Source organism: Pelecanus crispus, chromosome 4, assembly GCF_030463565.1.
Source record: "Pelecanus crispus isolate bPelCri1 chromosome 4, bPelCri1.pri, whole genome shotgun sequence".
Classification (NCBI taxonomy): Eukaryota; Metazoa; Chordata; class Aves; order Pelecaniformes; family Pelecanidae; genus Pelecanus; species Pelecanus crispus.
The window spans coordinates 33,013,747-33,032,944 of NC_134646.1; the positions used below are offsets into that span (position 1 = coordinate 33,013,747).

The 19,198-nt window shown below is 45.6% G+C and overlaps 1 protein-coding gene across 2 annotated transcripts in view; it reads left to right on the top strand.

Moving 5' to 3' along the window:
• Positions 1-19,198, top strand: part of UNC5C (unc-5 netrin receptor C) — a 270,036-nt gene that overhangs the window by 243,508 nt on the left and 7,330 nt on the right. For both annotated transcript variants that reach the window (XM_075708767.1, XM_075708768.1), the window contains 3 exons: positions 913-1,000; positions 10,091-10,259; positions 12,634-12,867. In XM_075708767.1, the coding sequence (XP_075564882.1) occupies positions 913-1,000; positions 10,091-10,259; positions 12,634-12,867 (491 nt within the window). The remainder of the gene's footprint in view (positions 1-912; positions 1,001-10,090; positions 10,260-12,633; positions 12,868-19,198) is intronic.

Genomic DNA, 19,198 nt, shown 5'->3' on the forward strand with positions numbered 1-19,198 from the left:
ATGTAAATAATCTGCCTGTAGATTTGTTTTCAGCTATGTAGTAATAACTGTATTAAAATCCTTGCCACTGACTCCCAGCTAATCCACATCTGCAAAGACAGCTGGCTGAGACGTGTCCAGCAGAGTGAAATAGCTGGTTCATGTGCCATGTTTTTTGTGTAACGACAGGACCCTCTGTTTTCTGGGGAGTCATTGCTACATTTCTGAAATTGCAGTAATGTAAGAACAGTGCTTTGTAATCAAGTGTGCAGCTAATCATTACTGAAAAGGGTACAGAGCATATCTGCCCACATTTTTTTCAAGGTTGGATACCCAAATTTTGAGCCACTCTGCAGGACTAGGCACATTCAAAATACCAAGAAGCCCAATTTTGCCTCCCTGGTAGTCTAATTAGAAGCTGAGTGCATTAAAAGACAGGATGCCAGTCGCAGAAGCCATCTTTCAGAAAACAACTAGTTCTTGTTGCTTCCTGGACAGTGCTGCACTGCCTTTCTTTCCTGATTTTAATTAAGTAAGAATTGCCTAGGGAGAGATGTCCCGTTACAGCTGTTGGAAGTTTTAGTCAGAGTTGTTCGTTTTTCCATCATTTTACAAGGTAACCAGCAGCGTAACCATCTGTCTGCTCTTTAAATAAAATAAAATGGAAAGGAAGAAAATCCTCTCCTCTATTCCCCTATTTTAGTGCCAACACACAAGAGGAATAAGAACAGACCACCTGACCACCGGAGACACCAGGATTGCAGTAAATACTTTTTCTCCAGGGTTGCTGAGGTCATTTAGAGTCTGCTGGTGAGGTTGGGTGAAAATCTGGCATCACAGGCTTCATCTTCTGTCTCTCCTGTCACTCCTTTTCACAGGCCCACTTGCCTCTTTTTTCTCCATTTTGTCTTTTGTGTCTCTTCTGTTCTGCAGGAGTGAGCTTGCTGATCCCAGCGGGGGCCGTTCCACAAGGGAGAGTCTATGAAATGTATGTGACAGTTCACAGGAAGGAGAACATGAGGTAAAAGACTGCCTTTATTTGCCTGTGCATTAACGGAGGGGAAAAATGTAGTAAGTAAAGACCTGTGGTAATATGCTTATGCAAAGTCAACTGGATTGAAGCTATTTGCTGACTTGGAGCTAAATGTGAGCAAAGCCAAGGGTAAACTTTGCCACAAAACCAGCTCAGACTTTTGCTTTTCTAACCAAGAGTTGCATTCTGCAGCAAGCCCTTAAGCTAGGGGGATGCTGAATCATAGCCAGAAGCCAGGAAAATGTGCCAGCGTGAGTTTGGCGCAGTAGAGAAGGTGTGAGGTAGCCTCTTAATAAAGACTCGTGCTGCAAAGAAGGGAGTGGAGGAGCAAGGTGACAAATCAGCTCAGCAGAGGGACAGCTGCCTGAGCACCTGGCTTGGAATATCTCGTCTCCTATTACAATGAAGGTGAATTTTTATTTTACCCTTCACGGGCTTGGCTAGTCCATGCAGTGAAGAGGACGGAGCCAAAGCTTTTGGTGTCCTTCACCCCTCCTTGCTCCAAGGTAGAAGTAAGCAAGTAGTTGTCCTGCTTAGCCCCAGGCACAGCATGCCGAGGGCCACCCAAAGCCAATGTTGGGATGACCCCTGTTGTTCTCACCTGTTATCTGCCTGTGTGGGCAATTCATATTCTAGATCTTAATGTCTACTGAGTGATCGGGCAGCCTTGGCATAAAAAAAGAGTTTCCGAAAACACCAAGATACCATTTGAAGCAGTTTAGGAAAACCTAATGAAGAGAAAGGTGAGATCTTAGTCTGCAGAATGGACTCATGTACACAAAGGCTGAATGGCAAATGTGAATCTAAGCAATCATTACACGGTACTTTGCCTCCTTCCCCTCCTCATAGCTAGATACATTTTTTGGCTCAGCCCCTTAATGGCTTTTATTATGTGCTAAGCCACAGCTGTTTATACACTGTGTGATATTGAACACTATTCTTTAGCTTGGTAGTCTTTCACCCATGCTAAAATAATCTGCTTAAAGAAAAAATAAATAACCCCTCCACCCATCCTTTTGCATACATTATTCATTGCCTGCTCTTTGAAAATAGCTAATTGCAGCTACAGAAAAAGTGTCTCTGTTCATACCTAGTATTGATTGTATTCCTATTACTTTTGGGTGTGTTTTAAAGACACTTATAAACAGCATTGAAAAGGGACTCTTTCCTGCAGAAGGAAAAAAATTAAAATCAGAGGGCATCCCCTGCTATTCAGCTTGCCTCCATATCTCCCTTTTTAAAATATCTAATTCTTCCAAAAAATTTTTACTTCATTCCTAGGAGGAGCTATATGCGCAATTACTTTCTTTCCAGCCATTTATGGAGGGAATCCCTGCCTCCTTATTCATGCAGCTGTGGACAACCAATGTCACATGGTAGTCTGACTTACTTTCTTTGAGGGTCATAAAGCCTCCTTTGTGTGTTTTGTGATAGCTGTTACTCAACAATTCACATGGGGGATGGAAGGATAGGTTAACCTGCATTGGGTAAAGCATGCTTGGAGCGGCGCTCTGCCAAACTGGACAAGTGTGCTGAAGTACGCCCGCAGAAGTGAATGGAAAGGTGTGAATCCTCACTTGCAATTAAGACTTTGACAAGTTATTTCTTTCCCTAGGAGAGGGGAGTAGAGAGTGGGCTGCCTTGGCCATCAGGGCAGCAGGGCTTGTCCCATCGTGGTGGTAATTGCTTCCTGGGCACACAGACCCCAGCTGCTGATTTGATTTATGGCAGCTTTTCAGCCCCCCTCCAGTATGCCAGGTTCTTCATGCTCATGGAAACCAACCACTTCTAGGACATTTAAAATGGAGCTTGTTGGGTGTTGTCTAGGTCACTCGGAACTGAACAGTCACAGTAAAGGGCTTAAAAGCTGCAGGACAGTAACACCCTCCTCTGTTACCTGCTCCTTTTCCCCAGGTGCCCAGGAGCAGAAGGGGGTGGGTGGCACCCAGCACCCAGCTGTAATGGTCTCCTGCTGCAGGACTGTGTTACCAGACACTTCACTTTCTGTAGCAGAGCTGCAGCTTGGTCAAAGCCTCTTTTTCTGACTGCATGGGCCACAGATGTTGCTTCATAGAATTGGAATCATATGGGTACCACAAGTTAGTGTGCAGCGAAATTATTTTTTAAATCCGCTGCTGCACCCTTACAGCACTCCAGCAGAGAGTGATAGTCTACAGTAAGGACTAGCTGCAGGCATTTGCTTTTGTGGCCAAGCAGTAACTGGAGTGTGTTCAATAAACCCTGTGAGACCCTATATTTATTTTTCATGTGCACTGTGTAAATGTGTATGGGTTGTCCTGTTGTGTGTTGATGCAGTTTGGAAGAGGACGTATAGGAAACTATAAAATGGGTGTTAGAAATGAAGGCAGGCTGTTTTTCTTGATATACAACCACCACTGAGGTGAGAATGTGGTCCCTGTAGCGCTACCCTAAATAGAACCAGTGCAGCAACAGAGAGGTGTACCATCACAGCTCGCGTATCTCCAGCAGCTTAGGATTTAGCTCACACTTTGTTTGTAGAAATATGAAATTACTTCTGAACAGTCAAACTGAAACAGGAAATGTTATCCCTCAGTCCTGCACATTACCCTTTTCTTTTCCTTTTTTTGTTTTCCTAATACATCTCCCCAGTTAGTCTCTGAAGCCTGTATTCGAGAGACTTTATAACCCAGTAATATCACTCTTTGTGTTGCCTTGCAAATTGGTTAGGAGAGCTTTCCAAGACACTCTATTCCATTTCATATCCATCAAAGCATGTGAGAGCAGGAGGGTCACCCTAAAATCATTATCATTGTGTGGTGAATTGGGGTTCTGATGGCTTGCAATAAATGCCACTTGGAGGCAGTTGTTTTCTCTAAGTGTGTCAGCCTGCTTGTGGCACAGTGGGTTTTCTCTTTTCCTAGGCTGATATTCCAGCAGGCTGGTTTTCCTGCTCCTGCACTGCAAGCTCATCCTCATTCTGCCTGTCATTTGGGGCAGGATAGATGGCAAGCAGCTACTGGGTTCTGATCCCTGGCTGGCATGCGAGATTCATGTTGACCTCATGGAAAGGTCCATGTGCTTTATGAAGTAGCTACAATGGGGAAAAGGATCTCTATGTTTATATGTGTGTTTGTACAAATACGTGTGTGTGTGTATAGATATATAACTGAAAAAATTACAAGCCCGTGAGAATATTTTACAACTATCTGCAGATTTCTGTCTTGAAGCTCATTGGCTTTTTCAAAGGTGATCAGATGCTCTCTCCCTTAGTCTGGGGAAGTATCACTGACTCTGAGATTTGCAAGGAGGGGTGCCTTCCTGAGCTGTGGTTTCACCTATAAAATAAACACGTTGTTGTGACCAGTACCTGGCAAGAGCCTGTTCCCATGAGATCTGTGAGAGCCTGGGTCTTATATGATTGAAGATTAAATAGCATGAGTATAAACCTCCAACCTTCAGGATTTTCTTGACTGCCTTGGGTTAAAAAACAAATTTAGCTGTGAGCTAAATTAGTGGAGCTGTGTGCTTCCTTTGGAAACATCTGGCACCGGTCAGTGCTAGACAGGGTCTGGGCCTTGATGGACCACTGGTTTGATCTTGTATGGCAGTTCCCATGTTCCCACGTGAACCCCTGCTGAGCTTGCACAGCTTTAGGTGGAGCTACTCTTGCATACTCTAATCAGAGGCAAGAACTGCACTAAATATGGCACAGTGAAGGACACTCCTGTATAATCCATCACACAGGAGATAATGCAAATGAGAGCGGATTTCGCCATGCCCACGAAATGTGACAACCCTGAAGAATGGAACAAGCAGTGCTTCTGAAGATCCTGATGGAAGACGCACATAAATTGTGCAACTTCCAAATTAGCTACCTTAAAAGAGTATAGTTGGGTGAGCCTTGTCAGGATTTGCATCAATAGCTTCACAGTGTATGTATAGACTTTAATATTAAAGTCACGCGGCTGATCAATGAGTTTGATCCAAGGAGCAATGTTGCCTTTTTCACCAGTAAACTCTAAGCTTAGTGATGTGAAATAAAAGAAATTGAACTCTTCCACATCTCATTTCTCCACCTTCCTTCTGTATCTCAGTTGCGGAAACAAAATTACTTTGCAACTCCGGAAAACAATTTCATGAAGTGCCAGTCATTATAATTGAAAAATTGAAAATAAAAAAGACCAGAACATGAGCAAAAGGGGAGGAAAACTTTCAGATCATTTTCTTTCTAAAGATAGACTAGCAGAAGAACAAGGGTCAGTCAAGAATATTAAGTTTGAAACTTAAGAAGGAAAACATATTAAAAATAAAGCCCCAGCAATGAAAGGAGAAATAAAATGTCTTCCCTCTGACTCTTGGCTAAGCTGTGTAGAAGGGTTGCCATCTGTTGCTATGAGTTAGCCATTCCTCTCTCCCGGCTCCATCCTGTGCTTCCTGAGCTGCTGTGATTGCCTGTAACATCTACGCATGGTGCCAGGGAGTGCAATGTAGGCCCAGTGCGGAGCAGAGATTTTTCTAGTTGTGCTCACATCTGCTGTCTGACAGCTACCTTAATGAATATGGTCTGGCTTATTACAGGGAGACCGTTTCGAATGAGTAGTCCCATTAAAAACACAAATTTGATTGTGAAAGGACCAGATACAGTGAATAAAAGTTTATTTGCTTTTAAATAAAAGGTGACTGTTCTTGATAAGCAGTGAGGGATGGGGTGACATCTAAAAATATCTGAAGGCCTTTCAGTTACTGTTAGTACCTTTTAATAGCAATGCTAAACAAGGGACTGAATTTTAGTCTCAGTCATATCTCTGTAAAATAAAAACATCTCTTTTGCCTGCAGTGAAGTGACTTCGGAATCCTACTAGCACAGCTGAATGCCCAGTCCCATCTAGTGAGTTGTCCCAAGACTGCTGCAAGCCTAAAGCGAAGCAGATGTGGATGGGTTTTTTGGGGGTTTGCGTTTGGTGTTCTTCTTTGGATAACAGCCTAAAAGTAGGTTCTGGCCCACAGTTTTGAAGATGTCTACTCAAAGATCTTTCTGCTTTAGAGGAGATAACTCCCTTGCTCTATATGCTTCCCTGTGTCTGTGTTTGTGCTGGGTCTCCTGTGATCTGTAACACAGAAATCGCAACACTCGATTACAACAGGCGCTCGTCTAGGGCAGGATCTTGGCTTTGCTGGTGCCGCATCACCTGCTCCAGGAGAAGGTAGAAAATTGCTCGTAATGAATGACTACACAATAACCTGTCTTCAGGGAAATTTGTTGTTTACTAATCCCATCAATTAGTGTTGGGTTTATGCCTTGAAGCAGAAAGATTAATATCTCTTGTATAATATATCTTGTCTACTGCATCTGTTTCTGTTCTCATTAGCTATAGTAAGGCATAATCCTTTTGGTTTAAAATGGAAATTAGAACAGTGAGAGATAAGAAAAGATCTGTCAAGAGATTTTTTGTTCCTTTTTCCTGTCAGTTGTCATAGGGTACCTCTCTGCTGTTTGTGCCATTGTATGGTTTAGCCTCATTCCTCCAGGTTTCAGGTGTTTATTTCTGAGATCTTGCTGTGATCCCTAAACACCCTGCTACCTGCAGTCACATTAGAGCTGGATAGGAAAGGGAACATCAGCTCAGCATGCTCTGACATGCCTTGTCCCATACAGCCCCAGAAATCAGATTTGCTTTTTGCCACTATGTCACATAACAAGTTGACACCTGCTGCGTTGCAGTAAGCTCACCTGAGATCTTTTTCACTTTTATTGCTTTTCTTTGCTACTAAATAACTATGTTTGGAACCTGTTTTGCTCTGGAAGTGTGAGCTGCTGTACAATCAATAGGATTTTATTTTTACCCTCTCCGGATCTTTTGCATTATTTTCTGGCTCTCATTGTTACTTGCAATAATTCCTTATTTGCCGTTATCTGTAAATTTAATGACTGTGTTGCTATTTATGTTTCCTTCCACATTGTGAGCAGAAATCCTGGCCTCACAGTAGTCAGGGACAGGTTTAGCATTGACTTCAGCAGAGCTGGGATTTCAGCTCTTTCACAGCACTCGAGAACTTCTCTGCAACTCATTATATCTCAGTTTTTAAAGGCTTAAAGTAGTTAGCTCACTTGCAGTCCCCAAACTGGTGGAGAGCTGAGGTGCGTCAGTATCTGCATGAGGTGGGTGGTGGAGGAGGGTCATTGGAACCAACAGTGTTCCATAACTTTGTGGTGCCGGACTCAGATGCGTGTCTGGTTGGCACTTTGGGACTGCAAAGTCAACCACCCTCACAGCTGGCCCATTGCTCTGCTCTTCACTCATCAGAGTGTCCTGTGTTATAAACACCCAGGTCAGGAGCATGCATATCTCATCCACTTGGCAATAAATCTCCTAAGTCTGGTGACAAAGATGCTGTTTACCAACTTGGGGAAAAAATACTAAGCCTTTCTATATTTCGCATGTCCTTTGTATGCTTCTATCCGCTTCCCATCTCATTTGCTGATTGTGCAGCCTGGAGCGCCTCCCAACTTCGTGTTCTGCATCGTTTTTTATACTTGTGCTACTCTGACATAAAATGTTGCGGCGCAGAATCATGCCCTCCATCAGAGTCCTAAAATTTAACAGCTAACAAAATTTTGTCACGGAGCAGTGACTAAACTTAATTTTACTTTGAGACAACTTTAGGCTGTATGATTTATCAGTACCATATTAATTTAATGACCTTTTGGCTTTTTTTAACCGCATGCATCAGTGCTCAGCTTCTTGTCGATTTTAACTCATTTTTCACCTAAAAGACACTGTATGAATTTTTTTATGGCAATCATGATATATTCCCTCCTATATTCTTTTTGACTGCTGGTTTTGTAATTCAGTCCAAAAAACTGTGATAACTTGTATTTTTTTCCTTCCTTCTTCATGGGTCAGTAGTCTTTTAGATGAAGTTAGGTTAACCAGATGATTAAGTCTACAGCTTGTCATATCTGTAGCTTTCCAGACAAATATTGTAATTTTGAAAGATCTTCTCATAAGACACTATGTTTTTTGAAATTTCTTGAATTAAACTGTAGGAGAGTGTTCAAATATCCACTAGTGCACAAGGTAGATGACCATTAAAAACCACCATCACACTGTGAGTGTTTTTTAAGCTTCTTGTTGCTTCTTCTGAAAAAAACCCTTAAGTAAATGAGTCAAAAAAAGAGGCAACATTTTAGTTAAAAACTGCCCAATGATTTATTCAGTTCAGTCTTGCAAGAGAGTGATCCCTGATCTACTTAATCTGAATCCAGAGATTCCTACATCATGCAAGAGGAACTAGACTAGGTAGTCTATCTGCTAGTGTTTCATTTCTTTTGTGTGCTCTTTGTTAGGCTAAAATAACCAACATAATACATGATAGCTGTCCAGATTGTTATTTTTTATATCTTTTTTGAAAGGCAGCTATCGCAGCTGTTTATTTCCAGTCCACAGCTTTTCAGAAACAATTGTTAAGTCATTTAGTAAACTCATCAGTTAATTTCCACAGATGCATATCATCTGGATTTACTGATTTGCATAGATTTAAATTTTTCCATGCCGGACCTTTTTTTTCTCAAATGTTATAAAAACCTCCCACAACATTTGTAGCAACAAGAGACACTTTTCAAAAGTGCCTTCATCCCACTTTGAAAAAGGATTTCTCAAAAGATCATCTTTCATCTTCCGTGGGATTAATGGGTTATTCAGGGAGAATTAAGGTGGGCAAAATTAGGATATGCCTGTGGACCTATCTTTGCAATAGCCAGAATAGGTGCAATAAATTGAATATCAAAACAGCTTCTGTCCTGATTTGGCCTCCTTGAAAACGTTGAAAATAAAAGATTGCAGCTACTTTTTTTGCTCTTTCTTCTGGTAAAAGCCAAGACTTGCAGAAATAAACAGTATTTAATGATGTTGCAACTAATTCCACTAAGACCAATATAGATGTCAATACAAGCAACAAAGGATTGAACCCTTAGCCAGAGCAGAAGATGGGAGGTCCTGTGGGCAGATCTGGAGGTTAAGCGCAGATCACATCCAACACTTTTAATCTCCTGCGTGCTGGTTTCTGGATCATGAATTTGTCCTCGGTATTATTTAGGGAGGCAGTTGATGAGGCACATTCAGCTGTATTTGTCATACACCAGATGTCGGGATAGTTAAAGTCACTCATGCTTCCTCTGATTTTAAGCTCCTCAGCAGTTGGTCTGGGATAGTTTACACAGGCGCACACATGCACACGCATGCGCGCACACACACACACGTTTACAAACTACAGTGTATGCAATGTATCTTATATATTTGTATGATTTCCCATGTCACCCATTCCTAGTGACTGGCCGCAAGCACGCTGGACAATACCCATGTTTTTGACTGAACAGCTCTGGGTTATCACTAGAAATCCCAGGCTTTCCGAGTGTGTTTTGCCCTCTATACTATTCCTTACCATCCCTTCGCCCTTTCCCTACTACTGCCAGTGACACCCACTCCCCACAGGCATATTTGCAAAAGCCATTCTAGTAGATCTGAATGCCTGTTAAGTAAGATGGAGTATCAGTGGGTTTGGTGATGGCTCTGAATCCAAACTGCACGTCTCAGATGTGCTGTATACCACTTACAAGGTTTCAGACCTGCTCATTAGTTCATTCTCTTCCTTTGTTCTTCAATTTTCTCTGTCCAGACAGTAAATAATTCTCACACATGGTGCTTACAAGAGCCACTGCTTATTTTTGTATGCTCCTAAACAACTGCCAAATGCAGCAGTGACCACATTTCAGCACTGGGTAAAATATAAGAAGCCTCTGTATATGGTCTGTAAGGATCCTTCAGAGCCGGGGGCGCTCAGCAAGTGCGGTCTATAATTTGCTGCCACCTAAACCTGCATTTTGACAAATGAGTGATATTTGGGAAAAGAAAAAAAAAACCCACAACATTTTGGGATTTGGAAAAAAGAAAAAAACCCAAACCAAACCCACCCATTCTTTGCTTGCACAATCTTTTTATTTTAAGAGAAGGAATTTTTTTATTTTTACATACCTGAATGTACCTTTTTGCTTTTTTCAACTCACTTAACGTATCCATCTTTCTGTCCCATTGTCAGGCCACCTATAGAAGACAGCCAAACCCTGCTGACGCCAGTGGTGAGCTGCGGCCCACCAGGAGCACTGCTAACCCGGCCCGTCATTTTAACCATGCACCACTGCGCAGAACCCAACACGGAGGACTGGCAGATCCAGCTGAAGCACCAGGCTGCCCAGGGGCCATGGGAGGTGAGGCTCCGGAGCTCCAGCCTGCGTGCTGACTGCGTACAGGGCGCTCTCCTAATCCTTCGGCTGCCTTTCCGAACCAGGATGCCTGTATCTCAGGTTTTCCGTGTGACATGCATGGCTGCTGCGGGCAGGCAGGAGTCCACCAAGTATCTTAAGCTGCTCAGTGCATATACAGAGGTGCTGTCTTGGGGCAGTTTGGTGCCTCCTAGTTCTGGCTGTTTTGCATGAAATAGCCTTCATTGCAGGATTTTGACACTTGAGCTTTTGGTCATGGCAGGATATTGTGCCGAAGTCATGGGGAGAGAAGGAAGAGAAAAGGTAAAATAAAAAACAACGGCTGAAAATAATTTCTGACTTGATTCCAGAAATAAGAAAATGTTTTTTATGGAGTAGTTCAAACTCCCCTGGTTTATAGTCTGTTTTCAAGAAAGTGAAATTAATGCTGCAGATGAACTCCTGCTTCAGTATCAAGACATCGGCCGGCTTAATAAAATTTATAGCCCTTACTTTTCTTTCCTTTTTCCCTCCTATTATGTTGGTGGAGCATCACTTTGATTCAGTTCATGCATCCAGGATCCAACTCTGCACCCTGTTAACTCAGGAGCTGCTCAAGCGTTGCTGGGCAGTGCAGGCTTGGTGGGAGCCTGGGGTGGTTCCTTGCCAGCAGTGCAGCAGGAGGATGCCCTGGGGCAGGGTGGCAGAAGGATCTTCCACTGTAAACTGGAGCATAAAGTGAGGCTTTCAGCAAGGCTGGGCCGTCCTGGCAGAGCCTTCCTCTCCAGCTCTGTGCTCCTAGGTACCTACTGCCACCAGTTTGGTCTCACATAATTAATTTGGCAAGGGCACCTTCTCCTACCGGTAGGTTTAATGAGGACAGGGTGGCTTTTGAAGGCAGTTGGGCTGACAGCAGCAAGAGCGCTGTGTCCGGCATTGCCTTCTAAAGGCTCTTGCTTTTGTTCCCTGCCTGTGGCACTGGCTCTTCCTCATGCTGAGAGGGAGTGTGCAGCAAACACGGCTCTGTCTCGCCAACTAAACTGCACCCCGCCGGCCTGACTCTTGGCACCACACATATGTTCCTTATTTGTGTCTGTGTGTTACTGGCACCTCTTCATTTTCTCCCCCGTCCTCCTCCTGCCCTTGACAAAGTGGTTGCTCCACCAGCCGTGCCCACGCTCTGGTGCCAGCGCAGCCTCCGCAGCACCCACAGGGTCCCTGGCCATCGCACGGCCATCTTCTTCCTCCACTCCATTCTGGAGCAGCTCCTCCAGGCCGAGCCCCACATGTGCATGCACACATGCATACACACAGGCACACACATGCGCATGCATGCGCACCCATGCAGCATCGCTCGGGGCCAGCACCTCCTGCCAGAGCCAGTTGCTGGCGTGGCCGTAGCGGGGGTGTGGTCAGCGCTGCAGCACCTTGCCCTCCAGAAGGATTGTACCAACCCTGCAAACACGGCATGTTTGCCTTTCCTGAGACTGGGGGACCCCAGTTTAACGACAAATTTCAGTTGAGCCCACGCCGCTCAGCTGCCAGATGTGTATGTTGTGCTGCAGACCTGCAGGCAGCGGGGAATGAAAGAGATGAGTTGTGCCGAGCATCATGTGGCGCTTGGTGGCTTTGCAAGAGGCGGCCGTCATCCACTGCTGCCTTTTTGTTTCTGCTCTCTCTCAAAGCCATTCAAAACACCTTGTGTTGCGTGCAGGATATTACACGCAGGGTTGAATGGAGAAATTAGCAGGGGACCTGTTTTCCTTTACACACAGGGTGGGGAGGTTGTCTGCATTCAGGCTGTATGTGGTTTTTTTTCTTCACCCTGCAGTCTCGTCACGGAGGATTATTCTGACGAAGCGGCAGGTGATATTTCATGTAGATGTGGCATTTGGCCATCGTAGAGGTTACTTTCCTTCCTTGAGTTTTTATAACGCCTTATTGTCATGGTTAGGAAGTGAAGGGCAGTTAGTTCTTCAACACACCTGCAACTACTGATGTTAAATCATGGTCACCGAATGATTAGTTCTGTAATATCTTTTTCAATAAAGTATTGGTGATATTTTCATCATTTGCCTAACTCTGCCCAGGGCTTTAAAAGCTACTGCAGCGCCCAGAGGAAACAGTTGCAAGTCTTAGGGGAGTAGGGACAGGAGGAGATTTCTACCACCATCTTCACCATCAGCACCCCAGAGAAATCATCCCCTCTCTGGGCCTATGCAGGAGAAAAGCTGGAAGCAGGAATTTTAAATCTTGATTAATCTAAGGTGCAAACAGCAAGGACTCTGTGCGTCATCCAGGCTTGAAAGGGGCGTTGCTGTCTCAAAGGAGAGCAGCTCTGAGGGGCTGGGAGCTCTAACTTGGCCTCTTTCTCCCTTAGGATGTGGTGGTGGTCGGGGAGGAAAACTTCACCACTCCGTGCTATATCCAGCTGGACCCAGAGGCCTGCCATATCCTGACAGAAACCCTCAGCACGTATGCCTTGGTGGGACAGTCAATCACCAAAGCAGCAGCCAAACGTCTCAAACTGGCCATCTTTGGACCGCTGTCCTGCTCTTCGCTGGAGTACAGCATCCGGGTCTACTGCCTCGATGACACACAGGATGCCCTTAAGGTGGTTGTTGCTCTGTCGCTCACTTTCCCTCTCCCTCTCCAGCTCTCACAGGACTGCAGTCATAGCGGTGACTAGACCCTCTGCTCCTTGTGTTCCTGCTCCCTGGGTTATTTTTCCGATTAAGAGAGAAGAGCTTGACAACAAGCTGCTGTTTTACAGTTTAACCCCCACACTCTATAAATTGTCCTTTGCATAGGGATGTCACAGTATTTTCCGCCCACCAGTCTTTTTTCCTTTGTTTACCTGTATCATATCCTGAATCCTAAGATTTTTGCATTATTAAAAGGCCATAAGGTACACAGGGCTTCATTCATTATTCATGCATTTTTAATGCTAAGTGCCAGCTCCCCAGGGATGGGGAAACATATAAATGCTTCTTTGTAAATAGCTGATAATGATAAAAGAAGCTTCTGGGCTGTTAATCACTGCCTGCTTTCATACTGCTTTATTACACCTCTTCGCGTGCAGCTTTTTATGTTGGAAATTTGCAACTAAAACAAACCAAAGCTGTTGCTATCTCTAACTGTAAAACCTTACTCTCACTGCGTAATTCTGGCATGCACACAAACACACACTCACTACATACAGATGAGGAGCAAGCTAACCGTACTTGCTATTTCTCTTTATAAATACCTGTATTTATACAGATGGTATCTATAATAGATGCACTCATGAAATATGTAGCTCCAACTGCACATGTAAGAATGGAGGTTATTAAAAGGTGGATTTTTTTCTTTAATCGTAGCCAGTGCAACTTCCCAAATGCCTCTTTGCAGCAAAACGAGTTCAAAGCCTGACTTTAAGCTTAGTCATGCTGGTGCTGTATATGCTTTTGTTTCCTCAGCTCTGCATGGGAATTGTAGGGATTCAAACCCACATACACTGGCTGGGAGATGATTGTGCTTTTCAGAGCAGTGACTTCCATCACTGCGAATGGCACACTCCATTTTCCTCCCCAATACTGTCTGATATCAAGGACTGCCTGCCTGCCTAGGCTTTGCTGGGGGGGATACTCTTTTGCTGTATCTAAGAAAGGCATTAAAATATAAGAGTTGAAGCAGGCATATCATGACTTCAGCATAGTTTTGTCTGTACAGGGCCTGGGAGCTTGGCCTCTGTCAATGCATTGATGTTATCAGGATTTTAGAAACAATTATTTTCCCCGGTCTGATTTCCCTTTTGTTTTTCTCTTTAAAAAAAGTGAAAAGGATCTTTTGTAATGATCAAGCTTCAAAAAGTCCTGATGGTTTTATGCCTGTGCTGTGTAATACAATTTTCCATGGGTTTGTCAAGGCCTGAGGTAATAATAAGTGACTCGGAGGGGCGTTGGACAGACAGCTAATGCAGTCAGAGCTGGGGGAATCCAATTAGGTGTTACTCAAGAGCTGTTGGTTTGTTTCTAATAGACTGTGGGGAGACTTGTGAGGTAAAGTTAATCCAATTTGAGGCAATAGCAGAAGCGATCAGGAGAGCTGCTGAGCAACACGGAGGGAGCATCTTTCACCCGAGAAGCCACAGCCAACATCTGGGAGAGGAGCAGGCCAGTCCTTGGGCTTCTGCTTCAGGTAGACACCAAAGCAAGCTTGTAATTTGGTGAGGAGAGGTGAGCAAAGTCAGGCGGCCACCATCCCACTCATACCTACTGCTTTTTTACACCAAAGTGCGTGCATTTTAATTTTCTTCTTTTTGGCACATCTACCCCAAGACTGCAAGGCCACCTGTGGGGTTCAAGACCCAGCTATCTGGTGGTTTACAGGAAGACAAGCACACGTATTTGCTGGCCGCAAACTCTTATGAGTGTATCAGTTGAACTCTGGAAATGAAAGGTCTGGGGAAGGAGAAGGTTTAAGAAAAATGAACCTCGTAAACTAGCTGTAGATCACAGAATCATAGAATGGTTTGGGTTGGAAGGGATCTTAAAGATCATCTAGTTCCAATCCTCCTGTCTCCCAAGGTAGGGACACCTTCCACTAGGCCAGGTTGCTCAAAGCCCCATCCAACCTGGCCTTCAACACTTCCAGGGATGGGGCACCCACAACTTCTCTGTTCCAGTGCCTTGCCACCCTCATAGTAAAGAATTTCTTCCTTATATCTAATCTAAATCTACCCTCTTTCAGTTTAAAGCCATTACCCCTTGTCCTATCACTACATGCCCGTGTAAAAAGTCCCTCTCCAGCTTTCCTGCAGTCCCCTTTCAGGTACTGGAAGGCTGCTATAAGGTGTCACCAGAGCCTTCTCTTCTCCAGGCTGAACAACCCCAACTCTCTCAGTCTTTCTTCACAGGAGAGGTGCTTCAGTCCTCTGATCATCTTTGTGGCCCTCCTCTGGACTTGCTCCAACAGGTCCATGTCCTTCTTATGTTGGGGGCCCCAGACCTAAATGCAGTACTCCAGGTGGGGTCTCACGAGAGCAGAGTAGAGGGGGGAGAATTACCTCCCTTGACCTTGCTGGCCACGCTTCTTTTGATGCAGCCCAAGATACGGTTGGCTTTCTGGGCTGCAAGTGCACATTGCTGGGTCATGTCCAGCTTCTCATCAACCAGCACCCCCAAGTCCTTCTCCTCAGGGCTGCTCTCAATCCATTCTCCACCCAGCTTGTATTTGTGCTTGGGACTGCCCTGACCCATGTGCAGGACCTTGCATTTGGCCGTGTTGAACTTCATTGTGTTTGCACACACACCTCTCAAGCCTGTCAAGGTCCCTCTGGATGGCATCCCTTCTCTCCAGCATATTCACTGCATCACACAGCTTGGTGTCGCTGGCAAACTTGCTGAGGGTGCACTCAATCCCACTGTCCATGTCACTGACAAAGGTGTTAAACAGCGCTGGTCCCAATACCGGCCTCTGAGCAATGCCTCTCGTCACTGGTCTCCACTTGGACATTGAGCCGTTGACCACAACTCTTTGAGTGTGACCATCCAGCCAGTTCCTTATCCACTGAGTGGTCCATCCATCAAATCCATGTCTCTCCAATTTAGAGACAAGGATGTCATACAGGACAGTGTCAAATGCTTTGCACAAGTCCAGATAGATGATGTCAGTTGCTCTTGCCTTATCCACCAAAGCTGTAACCCCATCAAACCAATGCTGTAACCCCCATCAAATTTGCCACCAAATTTGTCAGGCATGATTTGCTCTCAGTGAAGTCATGTTGTCTGTCACCAATCACCTCCTTATTTTCCATGTGCTTTAGCATAGTTTCCAGGAGGATCTGCTCCATGATCTTACCAGGCACAGAAGTGAGATCAACTGGCCTATAGTTCCCTGGGTCTTCCTTTTTTCCCTTTTTAAAAATGGGCATTATAGTTCCCCTTTTTAGTCAGTAAGAACTTCACTGGACTGCCACAACTTGTGATGGATAGTGGCTTAGCAACTTCATCTGCCAGTTCCCTCAGGACACACAGGTGGTCCCATGGACTTGCGCACCTTCAGATTCCTCAGATGGTCTCGAACCTGATCTTCTACAGCACGCAGTTCTTCATTCTCCCAGTCCCTGCCTTTTCCTTCTGCAACTTGGGCCGTGTGTCTTGAGCACTTGCCAGTGAAAACTGAGGCAAAAAAGTTATTAAGTACCTTAGCCTTCTCCATATCCTGGGTAACCAGGTCTCCTGTTTCCTTCGAGAGAGGGCCCACATTTTTCCTAGTCTTCCTTTTATCACTGATGTACCTATAGAAGCTTTTCTTGTTGCCCTTGACATCCTTGGCCAGATTTAATTCTATCAGCGCTTTAGCTTTCCTGGCTGCTCAGACAATTTCTGTGTATTCCTCCCAGGCTTCCTGTCTGTGCTTCCACCCTCTGTAGGCTTCCTTTTTGTGTTTGAGTTTGTCCAGGAGCTCCTTGGTCATTCATGCAGGTCTCCTGGCATTTTTGCCTGACTTTCTCTTTGTTGCGATGCATTGCTCCTGAGCTTGGAGGAGGTGATCCTTGAATATTAAACAGTTTTCTTGGGCCCCTCTTCCCTCCAGGGCTTTATCTTGTGGTACTCTACCAAGCAGATCCCTGAAGAGGCCAAAGTCTGCTTTCCTGAAGTCCAGAGTAGTGAGCTTGCTGTGCGCCCTCCTCGGTGCCCTAAGGGTCTTGAACTCCACCATTTTATGGTCACTGCAGCCAAGGTTGCCCTTGATCTTCACATTCCCCACCTGCCTCTCCTTATTGGTGAGAACAAGGTCCAGCATAACACCTCTCCTCATTGGCTCCTCTATCACTTGGAGAAGGAAGTTATCATCAACCTATTCCAGGAACCTCATGGATTGCATCTCCGTCAGATGGACCCCATCAGCCCATAGTAGACCAGGTTTCTCAAAGTGAGTCCCATGGTCTAAGTAACCAAACCCCTGGCTGTGGCACCAGTCCTGTAACCATTTGTTGATTTGCCAGATTTGACTGGCCCTCTCAAACCCCTTCCCTTTGACCGGGAGGACTGATGAAAAAACTGCCTGCCCTCCAGAGTCCCTTACCGCCAGTCCCAGGGCTCTGTAAGCCTTCTTGATACTCCTCAGACTGCTCCTGGCTGTATCACTGGTGCCCACGTGAAACAACAGCAGTGGATAATAGTCAGTGGAGTGTATGAGGCTTGGTAGTCTCTTGGTGACTTCCCTGATACGAGCCCCCGGTAAGCAGCACACCTCTCCAGAGAGGTCAGGTCAGCAAATGGGTGCCTCCATACCTCTCAGAAGAGAGTTGCCTACTGCTATCACCTGTTGCTTTTTCTTAGCTGTGCTGCTGTCATGCTGCCTTACTCAGCTCCAGCGTCTCTCCTGGTGTGACAGGTCTTTCCTCTTCAGTCTGCAGAGCAGTGAAACAGTTCTGCAAGGGCACCTCAGGCTTCGGGAGAAGTCTCTTCCTCCTGCTGGTTGTTACCGTTGCAACCATCCATTCTTCTGCATTATTGGTCCCCCTCCCTTCTGTGTGTGCCGGTGGGGGAGTTTTTGGCTGTTTGGCCATGGGCTGTGGGTCCACTGCAGACTGCTCTTGGCACCAGCTATCTAACTCCTTCTCAGCCTCCTTGATGTTATGTAGCCTTCTCACCACCTCCCCTGCAGGAGGTCCTCCACCTGGGTACACCTTTTGCAGGCAGGCCTGCCTGTCCCTGCCCCAGGAGAAGGGTCTAGGCACTTCCTGCAGTCTGAGGTCTTCACTGCAGCTTCTCCCTTCAGCAGCTCCATCTGGATGGAGGCATCGGCCACCGCTGGGGTGCAGACCCCCCAGCCAGTGCTGCAGCCTTCGCTCTCAGATGAGTGCCCACCATTCTGCCTTGAGGGTCAGGTAGGATGAGTGCCCTTGACCTGTGCAGATGGTCACAGAACGGTGCCTGGATGCTGAGTTATGTGCAAGGTGAAAGGGTTGTGCATGTGTGTACAAACCAGCCCTGTGCGATAGTGTTGTGTAGACTCAAACTATGACTACTGAGAAAGAAAAAAGAAGGTTGGGGTGTTTGCTGTGTGCTTTCACAACAGCTGGCACCGCAGCAGCCCCAGCCAAGCTGGGAGGAGGTCCTCGCCGCTGCCATATTGCCAAGGGGAAGGCATTCACTGGGCAATTATTGCTGGCTGTGAAGGACAAGGTGCGCAGACGGGGATGGACCAGCAGGTCCTGAGGTTCAAAGTAATTTGGAGAGGGTGGGAAAGTTGTAGGCAGCAAGCAAGGCACCAGCTGCAACATCTCGATGTCTTGAGGCTGGCTGCTTCCGGCAAGGCATGGCAAGGGGAGGGAAGAGCAGCGTGAGATGTTCCCACATTGGGATGTCTGAGGTTTGGAAGAGCCTTTGTAGGGGATTATATGTTTATTTTAATAGGCAACTGAATGCGTTCTGTTATTATTTACAACTAGGAATGAGTGTGCCATATGCTGAATGTGTCCTAACAGCCACCAAAGGAAGACAAGCAGTTGTGGTATAAAACACAGTGCTGTCTTTATCCAGCAGGCTTTTCCTCTCATCATGCAGAGTAAGCGCTTGCTGCCGAGCTGCCGGCGCCCACAGTACAGTAGGGAAGTGTAACGACTTGTCATCAATAAGGGCTCAGTTATTGTGGGAAGGGCTTGGCAGTGTTCCTGGGGGCTGTGGAGCAGAGTGGGCTCTGCACTGATCACACATGCCGCATCCTCTGCCCTGCAGGGTCCCAAGCTGCCCGGATGGGATGCTCACAAAAACGCTTTTTGGGGAAGGGCGAGGGTAGCTGTGACCTCAAGCGCTGGCCTCTTTTTTAAGGCTGATTTTTGCACTTTGAGGAGGATGCCGAAGCTAGTCTGCTGTAAAAAAAAGCAGTAATACAATAACTATAAAGAAATCCAGCTGCTTTATTCTCATCTGTTTATTCATGTATGGCTTTGA